This window comes from Schistocerca cancellata, chromosome 2 (genome assembly GCF_023864275.1).
Source record: "Schistocerca cancellata isolate TAMUIC-IGC-003103 chromosome 2, iqSchCanc2.1, whole genome shotgun sequence".
Taxonomy (NCBI): domain Eukaryota; kingdom Metazoa; phylum Arthropoda; class Insecta; order Orthoptera; family Acrididae; genus Schistocerca; species Schistocerca cancellata.
This window is the reverse complement of record NC_064627.1, coordinates 628,595,259-628,613,048: the sequence shown is the minus strand read 5'-3', so window position 1 is coordinate 628,613,048 and position 17,790 is coordinate 628,595,259. Positions and strand designations below refer to the sequence as shown.

The 17,790-nt window shown below is 44.1% G+C and overlaps 1 protein-coding gene across 1 annotated transcript in view; it reads left to right on the top strand.

Moving 5' to 3' along the window:
* Positions 1–17,790, top strand: part of LOC126157176 (leucine-rich repeat-containing protein 15-like) — a 994,052-nt gene that overhangs the window by 887,989 nt on the left and 88,273 nt on the right. Inside the window, exon 5 of the mRNA XM_049916358.1 lies at positions 10,426–10,776. Coding sequence (XP_049772315.1) covers positions 10,426–10,776 — 351 coding nt within the window. The remainder of the gene's footprint in view (positions 1–10,425; positions 10,777–17,790) is intronic.

Here is a 17,790-nt window from a genome sequence, read left to right as displayed (position 1 = left end):
CAACTGGAAAAAAACAGACGAGTAGATCCCGTAAATAGAGAGCACACTACAGTCATGTGAATGTGAAGACAATGCCATACGACAATCACTAGCCCGACGCAGTACTGAAAAAGGTATTGTTCACGACGTGACTTAACATACTCATGATTTCTGTACACAGTCATATAGTTTGAAGACAATGGCACCTCGGCCTATCTTAATACACTATCGATTACATTTCAACTATAAAACGTACATAATTACGAACGAATTATTTCTAAAACCTGGGCTAAATTAATAAATGTCGTTTTCGATTTTCGAATAGTGAATGACGTAATTAAGTTGGTTTTTGTAGCAGTTATTTAGTAGTCATAAGTGGTGTTACTGCCATGTTTTTGAGGGTTCAACTACAGTGAAGAAAATTTAGAAGGTCTCCAGTGTCGTGAAGTGAAGGTCCTCTGTCCTACCCTAATGTTAAAAGTTAATTAGTTAATTCCATAAAAGGAATGAAATTATAATGAAAACCAGACATTTAGCTGCTTACAGGCGTTGATAAATATCAACGGAGACAGTTGAAAATGTGTGCCCCGAACATGTCCGAAAGAGTAATCTTCATATGGATAAGGCTTACCGGCCAATGATCTTCTTTAGTGCGGATGCACTCACATTGCCCGAACTCTTACGGGAATCGGTAGATTGACTGCCGCGGTTTATGGTGGGCAGGGGCACTACAAATGTAGTATGTGGATAGAAAAAAAATGGTTCAAACGGCTCTGAGCACTATGGGACTTAACTTCTGAGGTCATCAGTCCCCTAGAACTTAGAACGACTTAAGCCTAACCGACCTAAGGACATCACATACATCCATGCCCGAGGCAGGATTCGAACCAGCGACCGTAGCGGTCGCACTGTTCCAGACTGTAGCGCCTAGAACCGCTCGGCCACCCAGTTCACCCCTGCAGTCGTAGTATTCTCTGTGTTCTCGGTGGCTCAGTCGGATAGACCCCCGAGGAGATGCGACGAACAAATGCGAAGAAAATGAGATAAAAAAAGTAGATAGAGCGTCTGCCATGTAAGTAGGAGGTCCTGGATTCGAATCCCAGTCTGGGAACACATTTTTCAACTGTTCCCGTTGATATTTAACAACGCCTGTAAGCAGCTAAAGGTCTGGATTTCATTATAATTTCATTCTTCGAGAGCTGCTAGATTACCAATGGTATCTGTACAGATACCAGCATCATATAAAAGGAATGAGTTTACCAACATAAAACCAAGTGCTGGATAAGGAGATTAACGTTTTCTTTCTTTTCAGTAGAAGCATAGTCTCCCATGTGAGACTGTCTTCATTGACTACAAGTAACTTTTCTTTCGCATCCGAATTAACCCTGAGTCTTGGATTGACGCTACTACCAATTCCAGGAGAACTTTTTTCAAGGTAGGCGCCCAAAGATGCAGATTTCTTTAGCAACATGAACAGTTATTACTTCACACGCATGGAATCTCAGAATAGTTCGATCCTGCTATCCAGGCCACTTACTAAGCAACAGAGATTATGATATCTTTTGAATATCGTGTAGTTCGGTATTCTGATTGATTAATCGTCCCCAGCACCATCAGTGAGAAGCCACATTCTCCAACTGTTCAACTGTCCTGATAATTGATAGACTTTTCTGACCACACAGACATTAGCGTCCTCTCCACGGAGGTGTCGTAACAGTTGGAGTACCAGCGTCTCCGTGCCATTAACTAGAAAGCCATCGCTGTTGTACGGGGACCACAGTAGTTCTAAATGAGATTGGCATAACCATGTCTGCCAGTTTTCGAATGCGAGTATTAGCTATTGATACATCTTTCGTGTTGCACAGGGAATTCTACGTCTTTGTAAGTTATGAGGAGTACGAATGCACTACCTTACAGTTCATTGAGATCAACCATAAAGTGGGGTGAAAAGTTTCTTGAAACTCGAGAGGAAGCACAGAACAACATCACTTAACCAAAATGAATTCGTTTCTGTTATTATTTCGTTTGTCACAGAGAATAACATCTTAAAGAGGTTGAAAAAATCAGCCAACCAGTTCCAAATCAAAGATTTATTTAGCCCTTTATATAGGCTTCGATATTTATAAAAATATCTTCTTCAGAAGGAGTGGGCCTTGTTACATGACGTGGTTGTAAATTACACTAGCTGAAGCTGAGCTGATCTTGTCATACATAAAAGTGTTATAAAAACCAATAACATAAAATGGCATGGCTTTAAACAGCAGCCACATTGCACTCAGCGTACGTCAGAACCAAAGCACAACTCAATTTGCCCACTGGTAAAGGCTCTTGTCTACATAAAATTATAATAGGAGTCCAAAGAATAAAATACTTGCATAACGTAAGGATTCGCTATGCCACAAACAAAGGCCTTTGTGACCACTCAGGGATCTGGTCCTGCATCTGTAGCTGGGAAGGCGTTTTAGGATAACCGCTGCCCACTCTGAATGGGGAAGGTCCTAGAAAAGGTGGACTAAATACCGGTAGCCGCACTTGTAACTGGCTGGGAATCCGCACCCAGATGGTCGCTTCTAATTTGTGGACGAAAACCGAGAAAGAACTATGTGACTAAGACTACCGGAATACAGAAGTCAAGTCTCTTCTAGACTTAATAGTTATAGACCAATATAAAAACAGCTCTCAGCAGTTACGAGATAGATAGATAAGTTATAGATGCTGCCGCCTGAATTGAAACGAGACTATAAGGCGAATGGCACTTTAGTGAGGTACCTCACGGTACACCATCCTCCGGAATGGAAATCGTCGAGGAGAACCACGCACCCGCGGCGTAGGATTTGTAGTTAACACAAAATTAGTAGAACAACATCGATTAGCCCTATTGCTGTCAATGAAAGAATTATGACACCTTGAATTTCTCTCGCTGGAGATAGCTTTGTCACCTTCGTCTCTGTCTATGCTCGTATTAAAGGCAGTCAGGAGGATACAATGAGTCAGTTCTACCATTAACTGAGCAATGTTCTCTTTAAGATACCAACTGAAGATAAACTCTTGTTACTGGGCGACTTCACTGCTACAGTTGGAAGAGAGAATCGTTTTTGGGAAACATCGTGGACAATGAAGGTGTCGGAAACTGCATTGCAAATGGGCTATTTCTAGGTCTCTGTTCTGAGCATCAGTTTTTATCACCAAACCGTAGTTCCGATTACCTAATCGTTGTACGACCACGTGGACACATCCACGCTACAAACACTGGCATCTTATTGACTATGTCATCTCTCGGTAGCGTGACAGGAAAGTGGTCCTGATCACAGAAGTATCTCGAAACATCTATTACTGCTGGACTGACCACAAACTGTTGACTAACTATCTGAATGTCCTCGTCCAGCGTAAACCACTATCCTCCTTTAAGATCGTTCAAGGAGACAATGCAACATCAATAGCCTGCGAAATGAAATTGATTGCTCTTTCTTGCAACACACACGTTTGGATCGACTTAGCAATGCCCCAGTTAAAACAACAGATGTTGAACAAGAGTGGCCCACTTTTAAATAGAAAACCACCATCCAGAAGACTGTAAAAGAGGTCATTAGTTTCGATGCAAAAAAGAAAAGTTACTGGTTTGATGACAACTACGAAATGATTAAGAACTTCCTAAGTGTCAAGCAGGATGCCTACCGATCTCTTACTCAAGATCCATTCCCAGTGGAAAAAAGTACTCTTTCAAGAGCTCAAGCAGAAATGTCAGACTGACATAAGAACAATCACGAACAGAAGCCAAGAAACTCCAAAGACTGTCAGACGTCAGGAACTTGAGGAGTTTTTATGATGGAATAAAAGAAATAGATGGGTCTGTTCGCTCCTCATCAGGAACCCTGAAAGCTGCCGACAGCATGACCTCCTAACTGACACTCAGTACATCTTGAATCGTTGTAAAGCGCATTTCAACCCACACTTGAACCATAGTTCTACTGCTACTGATGACTTTCTCGAACGTGTCCGAAAGTATCCAACACAACCTAGAATGGCAGTCCCACCGATCGTTTCATGAATTCAACAAGCCTCTAGACAGCATTAAACCAAGGAAACCACGTGGACCTGACGGCATCCCCTCTCGACATAATTCCGAATGGGTGTCTTGCCTCTAAAATGTATACTCTCCTCCTTCTTTCTTCTAATGTGGGAATCCTGTAAGGTGCCACCTGAAATGAAAAAAAAAGAAACGCGACCGAAGCATATGTGGTAACTATCGAGGATTTTCCTTGCTCTTATGTGGCTGGTAAAATTTTTGCCAGAATTCTGATGAATCGCCCCCATACTCTTACCAACACTGTACTTCCTGAATCTCAGTGCGGATTTCGCCCCTACAGAGGAACTATCAATATGATATTCTTCGCAAGACAACTGAAGGAAAAGTGCAAGGCAAAACATGTGCCTTTACTGTTTGTGTTCTATGACGTAGAAAAAGCCTTTGATTCGGTGGGCAGAGAAGCTATGTGGAAGGCCTTAAAACGTTTTGGCTGCTCTGAACACTTTTATTAAACTGATTCAAGCTTTCCATGATGATAAGTCTGAGAGAGTGCTGTACCAGAACGAAACATATGACAGATTCACTAGTACTAATTGGCTCAAACAACGAAGCGTCCTCGCGCCAAAGTTGTTTCCTCTGAACCTAGAAGCCGTGATTAAACATCATCATCGTCTGTGAACAATGCAGGAGTATAATACAAACACAGATTTGACGGAGGGCTATTTAATTAGTCCAGACTGCACTCTAAATGATTCACAAGTCTCACTCAGGTAACTGAACTACAATACTCTGACGGCAATGCTTCTCCAGCTCGTATACCCGCAGAGCTTCAAATGTCTGTAAACTGTTTCAGAACTGCATATAAACGTTTCGGCATGACTATCGACATCCAAAAAAGGAAGGTACTAGTATAGCCAGCACTGGGAGCTGTATTTCAGGGTCTAAATATCTGTATTTCCAGTATATCTTTGGAACAGGTAGATCACTTCCTCTATCAGGGATGTATATTATCAACAAACTGCTCGTCGGAAAAGGACGTGGAGAACAGGATACATGCCGCACGTGTTGCTTTTGGACGTTTCATACACAGGGTGTTCCTGTGTAAAGCTCTGACACTATGCAACATACCGATGGTTTATCGAGCATTTGTTGTTTCTACGCTGTTCTACGATTGCGAACCCTAGACATCATATCGCCGTGTTCTTAAGAAACTAGAACGCTTCAGACAAAAGGAGCGTAGACACAGTCCGCACGTCAAATGGGATGACTTCGTATCAAACACAACGGTTCTTTAGAAGGCAAAAATGTATAGTACAGACACACTCCGCACGTCAAATAGGATGACTTCGTATCAAACACAACGGTTCTTTAGAAGGCAAAAATGTGTAGTACAGAAACCCCCATTACTGGTCACCGACTTACATGGAGGTGGCATGTCCACCGGATGAGAAGTAACAGACTTCATCGACAAATTGTAGATGGTCTAGTGAGGACAAGTAGAAGGCCCCATGTTGCTCCTCTGAAGTGCTATAAGGAGCAATTCAACATCTAAACATTGACCCAAGCAACTTAGTAAATGTAACAAATCTACTAATGAGACTGACTACACTAAGCTTCTCCGTCCTCTTTTAGAATGCTGGTGCACGGTGTGGGATCCTTACCATATAGGATTGATGGAGTACATCGAAAAATTTCAGGGTAGGGCAGCATGTTTTGTATATCGCGAAATAGGGGAGAGAGTGTAGTTGAAATAATACAGGGTTTGGGATGGACGTCACTGAAACAAAGGCAGGCGTTTTCCGCTGCGGAGGAAACTTCTCACGTAATTCCAATCACCAACTTTCTCCTCCGAAAGCGAAAATATTTTGTTGACGCCGACCTACGTAGGGAGAAACGATCACCATGATAAAATAATGGAAATCAGAGCTCGAACGGAAAGATATAGGTGTTCGTTCTTTCCGCGGGCTATACGAGATTGGATTAATAGAGATTTGTAAAGGTGATTCGACGAACCCTCTGCCAGGCACTTAAATCTGATTTGCAGAGTATCCACGTAGATGTAAATGGTGTCGCATAACTACTTCAGGTACTGTCTTACGTTTTGAGTAGGAACTTCGGAGGAAGCAAAATGAGAAACATTAGAGATGCAAACTTCGCCAGGCCCTGCCACTGCCTTCACGCTCTGTTTTATGTAATGTATGTGGCGTGTGTTTCATTCCGGGATTGGCCTGTTACGCCATCATTGGCATCTCCATATGTGAACTGCCACGCAATAATAGAAATGCAAGAGAAAAATGCAAACTCGGATACGAGCACAGCCGGCGACCCTTTGAGATCTAGAGGCTGTGGATTTATTTTTCTTAATTTTTTACTAGGTCTACAACTTTTCTTCCGCCGTTTCTTCTGAAAGTTCGAGACTTTATAGTGAAAAACTTACAGAAAATTTACAATTCAAAGTACTGACCATCGTTAGCCACTGCTTTATCCTAGCCTTAGGGCAGCATACGAATCCCGCAGTGTATAAGCTGGGAATGTTTTGAGGGGAGCCATGAAACGATCCAATTTTCCACTTGTTCGTATGACGGCAAGTGCCATTCAGCTATTGTAGGTCGTCTGTGACAGATCGAGAAAGGTGGCGGTCAGAGGAAGGAATATCTGGAGAATACAACGAGTGGGGTAGAACATACCATTTCAACGTTTCCAAGTATGTTTTGACGTGATTTTCGACATGCGATCGTGCACTGTCATGCTGCAAAATCATTTTTTCATGAAACTTCCAGGCAGATTAAAACTGTGTGCCGGACCGAGACTCTAACTCGGGACCTTTGCCTTTCGCGGGCAAATGCTCTACCAACTGACCCACCCAAGCACGACTCACGCCCCGTCCTCACAGATTTAATTACGCCAGTACTTCGCCTCCTACCTTCCAAACTTCACAGAAGCTCTCCTGCGAGCCTTGCAGAACGAGCACTCGTGGAAGAAAGGATATTGCGGAGACATGGCTTAGCCACAGCCTGGGGGATATTTCCAGAATGAGATTTTTATTCTACAGTTCGCAGGAGAGCTTCTGTGAAGTTTGGAAGGTAGGAGGTGAGGTACTGAGGGAATTAAATCTGTGAGGACGGGGAGTGTGTCGTGCTTGGGTAGATCAGTTGGTACAGCACTTGCCCGCGAAAGGCAAAGTTCCGGATTTCGAGTCTCGGTCCGACACACAGTTTTAATCTGCCAGGTAGTTTCATACCAGCGCACACTCCGCTGTAGAGTGAAAATTTCATTAATTTTTTCATGTCTGTCGCTGTAGTGTGGCCGTTTGTCTTTCAGTGCTCAGATACTTCAACTGCTTTGGATAACGATCTCCTGTGATTGTTCCCGACGGTTGAAGTAGCATCGAAAACTTTCTCTCTTTCACAATCATGCCGGTCATCAGCGTCAAAATCACCGTTATTGAAGCATGGAAACCATTTTCTGCGAAGTTCTGTCACTAACAGGCGTCTCATCATAGGTGTTACCCAGCTTTTTATGAGCCTCATACGCAGATGTCTTCATATCAAACCAGACAATTAAACCCTCCAGGAGATGACGAGAATTGGGCTCATAAGTAGACATATTGAGTCGAGAATAGCTTTATGATGCAATCAAAAATAGACTGGTATTTTGATGGCGTTATGTTCTCAAATGCCCAAACTTACTGTATGACTCTTACGACGAACGACTTGCACCACTACTTTCCACTACTGCCGTCTATTGCAAAACGGCGGAAGCAAAGTTGTAGACCTAATAATATCCTTTTAGAGTATGTAGAACGTTCGACACAAACATTCTTAACCCAAGCACACTAGAGGGCTGAAAAAGTTACATTTTTACTAAATCATTGTAAATTTTACTACTCCGTATTTTATCAAAGGAAGTCTGTAATTTATAGTTGAAACTTCCGGGCTGAGAGGCCGTGGTCGATGTATAAAATTTCCATCAAACGTTTCGTCTCCATCTGCGGGAGACATCTTCTGAGGTCTCCCGCAGATGGAGACGAAACGTTAGATGGAAATTTTATACATCGACCACGGCCTCTCAGCCCGGAAGTTTCAACTGAAGACAATACCGGCCGTGAAAGACTAGATTGTACTACTCTGACTTATCATCATGGAAAGCTTGAATCAGTTTGATAAAAGTGTTGAGAGCAGCCAAAACATTTAAGACCGGCCAAATAGCTTCTCTGCCTTCCGAAGTGGCCGTGCGGTTCTAGGCGCTGCAGTCTGGAACCGCGAGACCGCTACGGTCGCAGGTTCGAATCCTGCCTCGGGCATGGATGTGTGTGATGTCCTTTGGTTAGTTAGGTTTAACTAGTTCTAAGTTCTAGGTGACTAATGACCTCAGTAGTTGACTCCCATAGTGCTCAGAGCCATTTGAAACATAGCTTCCATGCCCGCCGTGTTAAACGCTTGTTCTACGTCATAGAACACAAACAGTAAAGGCTTATGTTCCGCCTTTCAGTTCTCCTTCAGTTGTCTTGAGAAGAATATCATATAAATAGTGACTATGTAGGGGCGAAATCCGCACTGAGTTTCAGGGTGTTGGAAAGAGTTTGGGGGCGATTGATCATAATTATACCAAAAATTTTACAAGCCACATGAGAGCAAGGAAAATCCACGATAGTTACCACATATGCTTCGGTCGTGTTTTTCAAAGATGGTGATAACTGCCGAATTCTCAATGTCAGGTGGCACCTTACTGGATTCCCACATTAGAAGAAAGAAGGAGGAGACTATACATTTTAGAGACAAGCCACCCATTCGGAATTATGTCGAGAGGGGATGCCGTCAGGTCCACGTGGTTTTCTTGGCTTCATGATGTCCAGGTGCTTGTTGAATTCCATGGAACGATCGATGGGAGTGTCATTCTAGGTTGTGTTGGATGCTGTCGGACACGTTCGAGAAAGTCATCAGTAGCAGTAGAACCATGGTTTAAGTGTGAGTTGAAATGCGCTTTACCACTATTCAAGATGTACTGAGTGTCAGTTAGGAGGTCTTGCTGTCGGCAGCTTTCAGGGTTCCTGATGAGGAGCGAACAGACCCATCTATTTCTTTTATTCCATCATAAAAACTCCTCAAGTTCCTGACGTCTGACAGTCTTTGGAGTTTCTTGGCTTCTGTTCGTGATTGTTCTTATGTCAGTCTGACATTTCTGCTTGAGCTCTTGAAAGAGTACTTTTTTCCACCGGGAATGGATCTTGAGTAAGAGATCGGTAGGCATCCTGCTTGACACTTAGGAAGTTCTTAATCATTTCGTAGTTGTCATCAAACCAGTCACTTTTCTTCTTTGCATCGAAATTAATGACCTCTTTTACAGTCTTCTGGATGGTGGTTTTCTATTTAAAAGTGGGCCATTCTTGTTCAACATCTGTTGTTTTAACTGGGGCATGGCTAAGTCGATCCAAACGTGTGTGTTGCAAGAAAGAGCAATCAATTTCATTTCGCAGGCCATTGATGTTGCATTGTCTCCTTGAACGATCTGAAAAGTAGGATAGTGGTTTACGCTGGACGAGGACATTCAGATAGTTAGTCAACAGTTTGTGGTCAGTTCAGCAGTAATAGATGTTTCGAGATACTTCTGTGATCAGGACCACTTTCCTGTCACGCTACCGAGAGATGACATAGTCAATAAGATGCCAGTGTTTGTAGCGTGGATATGTCCACGTGGTCGTAAAACGATTAGGTAATCGGAACTACGGGTTGGTGATAAAAAGCTTATTCTCAGAACAGAGACCTAGAAATAGCCCATTTGCAATGCAGTTTCCTACACCTTCATTGTCCACGATGTTTCCCAAAAACGATTCTCTCTTCCAACTGTAGCACTGAAGTCGCCCAGTAACAAGAGTTTATCTTCAGTTGGTATCTTAACGAGGACATTGCTCCGTTGTTGGTAGAACTGACTCATTGTATCCTCCTGACCGCCTTTAATACAGGCATAGACAGAGACGAAGGTGACACAGCTATCTCCAGCGAGAGGAATGCAAGGAGTCATAATTCTTTCAATAACAGCAATAGGGCTAATCGATGTTGTTCTACTATTTTTGTGTTAACTACAAATCCTACGCCGCGGGTGCGTGGTTCTCCTCCACGTTTTCCACTCCGGAGGATGGTGTACCGTGAGGTACCTCACTCTAGATTGTGTTGGACGCTGTCGGACCCGTTCGAGAAAGTCATCAGTGGGGGTAGAACTATGGTTATAGTTTACGCACAAGATATCCAGTGGTATGTAACATACAAAACAAGTACAAATGGTCCTGTTTCACAATACTGACAGTACGAGATTAGCGCAAACCGCGAATTGGTACCGTACGCAGTCGTAAATAAAAGAGTGCCTGGTAATGTAGGGTTGAGATAGATGTTTATCATGCGGCGGTTTGGTGCGTGTTGCAGATGCGGCTGCTGGCTGCGTGGCTGTTGTGGTGCGCGGCCGTGGCGGCGGCGCCGGCGGCGGGCCGCGGCGCGTGGTCGGTGTGCCCCGAGGCGTGCGAGTGCTCGCTGGACGCGCGCGGCCGCCGCGAGGTGTCGTGCCTGCGGGGTGGCATGGACGGGCCGGTGCCCACCGCCGACATGGACCCGCCGCGCGTCGAGGTGCTGCGCATCTCGGCGCCGCCTCACCACCCCAACACGCTCACCATAGGGCCCATCTTCCAGCACTTCCAGCGCCTCGAGGAGCTGCACATCACGCGCTCCCGCGTGCCCGCCATCGGCAAGCACTCCTTCTGGGGAGTGCCCTCTCTCAGGGTGAGTCAAGCTGTGTTAATTCGTCACATTGTAGATTGCTAGTTTTCGTAGCTCTACGCTGGTAAATTCAAGCAGTAACTCTCTTATCTTATAAAGCATTTTAATGATTGGGAGCCACATCAGTAGGAGGAATACTTAACGACCAATTTGAAAATAGATTCTTCAGTTTCTCCCGGCGTATTTGTTGCTCGAGCAGTCCACGGGTATACTGCCGGTTCATAGTGTCCAGCGGGCACAATATTTCGGCGATCAGACATGTCGCCATCGTCAGGTGCGCTGACGAAATGAGCTCCGTAGGGCGGCCGGCCGATTTAAATCCACTTCCCCCGTGGACCGCTCTCTCCACCGTCCGCATCCACGTCTTCGCGGCCACCGGCGCGCGGGCGCGGACGTCGAAGAGAGCGGCCCGCGGGGGGAGGGGATTTAAATCGGTCGCCCGCTCTCAGGAGCTCAGTTCGTCAGCGCACCTGACGATGGCGACATGTCTGATCGCCGGAATATTGTGCCCGTTGGACACTATGAACCGGCAGTATACCCGAGGACTGTTCGAGCAAATTTGGAAATAAGTTACTCGAAGCAAGATCCGCCATCCGAAACTACTTGCAGTATAACTAACATCTGCGTTACGCACCTGTGTTTTTAACCAAATAAGAAAGTTAAATAATTGACTGATACACTACTGGCCATTAAAACTGCTACACCACGAATATGACGTGCTACAGACGTGAAATTTAACCGACAGGAAGAAGATGCTGTGATATGCAAATGATTAGCTTTTCGGAGCATTCACACAAGGTTGGGGACACCTACAACGTTCTGACATGAGGAAAGTTTCCAACCGATTTATCATACGCAAACAGCAGTTGACCGGCGTTGCCTCGTGAAACGTTGTTGTGATGCATCGCGTAAGGAGCAGAAATGCGTACCATCACGTTTCCGACTTTGATAGAGGTCGGATTGTAGCATATCACGATTGCGGTTTATCGTATCGCAACATTGCTGCTCGCGTTTGTCGAGATCCAACGACCGTTAGCGGAATATAAAATCGGTGGGTTCAGGGGGTAATACGGAACGCCGTGCTGGATCCCAATGGCCTCATATCACTAACAGTCGACATGACAGGAATGTTATCCTAATCGCTGTAACGGATCGTGCAGCCACATCTCGATCCCTGAGTCAAAAGACGGGGACGTTTGCAAGACAACAACCAACTGTACGAACAGTTCGACGACGTTTGCAGCAGCATGGACTATCAGCTTGGAGACCATGCGTGCGGTTACCCTTGAAGCTACACCACAGGCAGGAGCGCCTGCGATGGTGTACTCAACGACGAATCTGGTTGCACGAATGGCAAAACGCCATTTTTTCGGAAGAATCCAGGTTCAATTTACAGAATCATGATGAACGCATCCGTGTTTGGCGACATCGCGGTGAACGCACATTGGAAGCCTGTATTCGTCATCGCCATACTGGCGTATCACCCAGCCTGATGGTATGGGGTGCCATTGGTTACACGTTTCGGTCACCTCTTGTTTGCATTGACGGCACTTTGAACAGTGGACGTTACGTTTCAGATGTGTTACGACCCGTGGCTCTAGCATTCATTCGATACCTGCGAAACCCTACATTTCAGCAGGATAATGCACGACCGCATGTTGCAGGTCCTGTGCGGGCCTGTCTGGGCACAGAAAATGTTCGTTGCTGCCCTGGCCAGCACATTCTCCAGATCTCTCACCAACTGAAAACGTGCGGTTAATGGTGGCTGAGCTACTGGCTCGTCACAATACGCGAGTCACTACTTTTGATGTACTGTGGTATCGTGTTGAAGGTGCAAGGGCAGCTGTACCTGTACACGCCATCCAAGCTCTGTTTGACTCAATGCCCAGGCGTATCAAGGCCGTTATTACAGCCAGAGATGGTTGTTCTGTGTACTCATTTCTCAGGATCTATGCACCCAAATTGTGTGAAAATGTAATCATATGTCTGTTCTAGTATAATATATTTGTCCAATGAATACCCGTTTATCATCTGCATTTTTTCTTGCTGTAGCAATTTTAATGGCCAGTAGTGTACGTTACTCGAAGCAAAATCGGCTAACAGAACCAGTTGCACTATAATAAACATCTCTGTTACGCACACCGATTTTTAATCAAATAAGAACGTCTAATAATTTATTGGTATATCTCTCGTGACTTAATATGGCTACAAGACTGGTCGTGCGTTTATTGAAACAACGCACAGGAACGCAGCCGGTAGAGATATCACACTCACACACACACACACACACACACACACACACACACACACACACACACACACACACACAAACACACACACACACGCACACACACACACACACACACACACACACACACACACACACAAACACACGCACGCGCGCGCGCGCGGGCGCGTACGCACGCAAGCATGAACGCACATAACCAGTGCCATCAGACAACCAAGTTTCATTAATGCCATAAGTTATCGACAGTGAGTATTAATTACCAACGACGAGCAAGTAGCATTACCTCGTTTCAGTAGATCTAAACTGAAGGTGGAAGGGGGAGAAAGAAAACGAATGGGAAGGGATTAGTGATCTCAGCTGTATCGGGACATTACGCGGAATCTTCAGCGAGGAGTGAAGATGTGTGCCGGATCGGGTTCGAACCCTGGAATTCCTGGTTAATAGGGAGATGCGTTAACCACGGCGCCATCCGGGACACAGTGTTATCGTAACTGCGCGGATTGTCTCGGCACACTTCATGGGTGACCGACACTCCCACAGAGCGACACCTATCTGTCGTCCTGCCCATTTCCTCCATGCTCGCTACTCTGAGATTCTCACAGGAGGTAGGACGTCTTTATGCAACCGCACTGAAGAAGGTGACTTCATTGCCCATCTAGGCATATCAGTCCGAAAGAAAAGACAGCTCGCATTCATACTATTTGAACATCTTGCTGTGCGCACGTGAATCTCTGTATTCTTGTACTCCATACGGTGATTAGTGCCAAGGCAAGGCTCTGCAGTATCATCTTCAGGCTGAAGATGTCACTGTCCACATGAGCCTGAAAAGTCACTTTGTACCTTGGTTCATAGTGCTAACGTTATTTTATATCCTAAAAGTTTGTCTACTGATTTAGCCCATATCGAAATCACCTAGAGTCAGAACAGTTTCGGTGAAGGCCGGTCAGACAACCGTTCCCATAACGACCGATAGTGTGAGCAGTTATAATAAGGAGGTCGCACCTCAGTCTACGGACTTCTTGTTTTATGCAGATAGAGTTTCCGACAGGAGTGATCGCACTCTGAGGAAACATGATGCGAAGTGTGTTTCTCGGCCACCATGAAGCTCATTGTCATGTCATAATCTGTAAAGAATTGTCTCGGCTTACGTGAGGTGACTGGCTTGGCTTTTACTAATCAGACCATCAAGTGCGTGGAGGACTGATGCGTAGAGCAAAAGCTCCACACACATTACTACCAAGTAAATCTGCCATTGCAGAACTTTGCTTTGGTACCGCCCATCCTAAGGAATATAACAACACATAGATTGTGGCACGCACTCCAGCTGTTCGGATAATTTAATTAAGGAAGTAGTTGAGATTAAATTATAAAGCGACCTTATAAATAAACCTGAAGCTTTTTACTTAAATTCTGCTTCGAATCCTGCTGTCTCCATGGTCAAACAAAAGAGGCCAAAACTTCATGGGATTTGCTCACCTGATGGTAATTAATGTTCTCTACTGATAACATCATGTCCGTCACCTTTGGTTGTGTGATGCGGCTAGTTACTTTCATTGTGTTTTGCTTTCTGCATATGGAGTGTTTTGGTTTTTCGTCGGCGTAATCCCACCCACCGAGGGTTTAAATTGCCTTTGTGTGTAATGCTCTCATTGCATTTGTGTCTTTAAAATCACTATGTTTCCATTTGTCGAAATATCGGTGGTTTCGAATACACAACTCAGCTGCATTCCCCTAAGTTTTTAAAGCACTTTACACGCCGGAATAGACTCAGCTTACACAGATTGTAGGTTAATAATTATTTTTGGGGCCCTGAACTTTGGCAAATGTTCCTTGAGTCTGAGTAAGTGACTGTGTCGTCTATGGCCTGTGAAATTGATTCGAAATGATATGAGGAGCTAGCCAGCATTTCTTCAGGGTTAGCCACGCTGAAGGCAGAAGGTAACCCGAATGGTAAATAGTCAGGCAGGGGCTGCCCGTGATTGTGGAGTCTGATTCGCCGCGCGAGAAGCTACAGAGTAAACAGTTCCGCTCCCAAGAATTATGGAAGCTACTCAGCTGTTAAATGACTCGATTAATCAGCTGACAAAGATCATTAGCGGCCAAAGACACTTGCAGATGTCTTGGACAAGTAGGCAGCAGAGGAATTTAAGTATCAGTGTTTAAGTCGTAGTAAACCTCTTTGTGCATGCAACGCTTTATAACAGCTGGACTGGCCGTGTTTTATTTCTTCTGAGGTATTAGAATTCGTCGGTTTTACTGCATTACTCAGAAATAAGGTCATACTCTGTCAATCGCGGTTGCTGTTTCTCGCCATTCCAGATTTTTCTTTCCCCATTCCTTATCGGTGATTCTTTCGTATTTGCATATTTAGCTATGTACTGCTGTATATCCTAGCCAGCGTCCGTTAGTTCCCAGTCATAATCACTACTCGCCGAAAACGGGGACTTCATACACTATAGATTTATCTAAAAAAAGAAACGCTGCAGCGTGTATGTGGAAGACGAAGCGGGAGATGTTCAGCAGGCGAATCGTGATGCTCCATAGTGGATGATGTTCCGGTATCTGTTCACCATAAAGGCAGTTTAATATCGGGATAGTAGTGAAGCAGGTAAGGTAACTCCATGTCTTTTCGAAGACCTAGGAATGGCCCGGTATCTATAAAGAAATGTTCATCCCACTGGAAGATTATATATTAATGGCTCCCTTGGAAAAGGCAGTGTCACGTGACAGCTTTTACCACAAAACTGCCAAAAAATTAATTAGTAATCCATTATGCACATCTAATAGGCTAAGTAAATAAAATCACTACTGGTGCATGAAAATTGCAAGCAATAGTAACTGCCAATAACTGCAATTCTAATTATCTCAATCCCTTTTACTTTTGAAACAGTGAAGGACTCTTGAAATTACAAAGGTCTTGGAGCTTGTTTTGGTTGGTAGAAGAAAAGTGTGATTGGGGTAGCGGAATGGGTCACGAAGATGTTTCTGCTGAAAGCCAGAGTCGTGTGCAGGTAAATACAGGGGAGAGCTGTCTGCTGAGTGCAGTAGGGGCGACTAACAAGGGCAGCCATCCCATCACAAAGCTTCATTGTGAATGAAGTGACAACAATCCCTTTTACTAAAGATAAAGATCTGAAGGACAAGAGGAAACCATGATGGTACTAGCATGCGACTATCTGTCAGGCCCGGAGCGCTTGTCCTAAATTTTGAAATGAAATCTGTGATTGGCTCATACTAATTCTTTTAGTAGCAAAGGGAGATTTCCTGCATGTATTTACATTGAATACTTCTTATTTTTCGTAACTAAGTATCTGTTACATAGTGGGAGAGGTTTTCTGCCTTCTTCCCCATGCCAATGGAGAAATATACTTCGTTGGTTAACCATGGAAAAATCCATGATTTAGGAATTTGTTGGGATGTTTGTTCAGTTATCATTAGGCCGAACTTACAAAGTCTGTTGAAAATGGCCGGCGAGATCTCACACTGGCAGAGCCAGCTAAGTTTTGCGGAGGAGATCAAAACACACTTCCTCCAAGGACACAGAAGAAGACACCTTTCTGCAGCGTTTGAGGCAATTTACTTGCTCTCCTTTTAGTTCCTATGATCTTATGGCGAGTTTTCCATCACTGTCTGTCACCTGGAATAGAATCTGTATCATCTCTGGAGTGTGCTAAATAGCTCAAATGACACCACACAAGAGGCATCATAATTTGGAATGACCAATTCAGATGCATGTTTTGGGTGGTCAACAGCTCGTTGTCAGCAACTCGTAGTTTAGTGGTTATCATTGCTGCGTCTACATAGTGTAATTCCTGTTTCGATTCTCGGATGGGCCATTGATATTTTTCGCTTGAGAACTGGGTGTTTCTGTAGTCCTACTGATTTCATCTCATCTTCATGACAAAGTCGAGCAAGTCGCTGAACTGATGCCAATCAGCTGGACAACCCCATTAATGCCATACGATTATTTCAACAGCTTTTTAACAAGAAGCCATGCTATTCTTGCCAAAGGTGAATGTTGTAAAAATATAACTGCTTTTTGTGCTCCATTTCAGTTAATTAGAAATATTCCTCGGGAATAATTACATAAATTAATTAAAATGTTCTCAGGTATTTATGTTGGTGACATGTGGATTTAACTTAGTGGTAAAACAGAGTTCAATAAATGACTAAATTTTTGGTTTTTCTTAGGATCTACAAATGTTTTATTTCATATAACCAAACTATTCTCAGCAGTTCTAAAGAAAGTTTCCAAATTTTTTTAACTGAAAGAAAGATGAACTAGTATGTGTCAGTCTAAATTACTTCAAAAATGGTTCAAATGGTTCTGAGCACTATGGGACTCAACTGCTGAGGCCATTAGTCCCCTAGAACTTAGAACTAGTTAAACCTAACTAACCTAAGGACATCACAAACATCCATGCCCGAGGCAGGATTCGAACCTGCGACCGTAGCGGTCTTGCGGTTCCAGACTGCAGCGCCTTTAACCGCACGGTCACTTCGGCCGGCTAAATTACTTCGTTTTGAGCGTGACATTCTAATGTTCGCCTCTAAAGCAGATAAACTTAAATAGCAACGGAGGGCACTCAGTACAGGTGTCTGAAAATCATTCATTCATAGTAAGACAGACATAATGTGTAAGCACTAGATCGACAAGGATATAATACAAATTACAAATGAAGTTCAGCGCCAGGTCAATAGTTTCTGTGGTTAAGACACTTAAAAACAAACACATGACAAGTAAAAGAAGAAATAAGGTTTAAAAATAT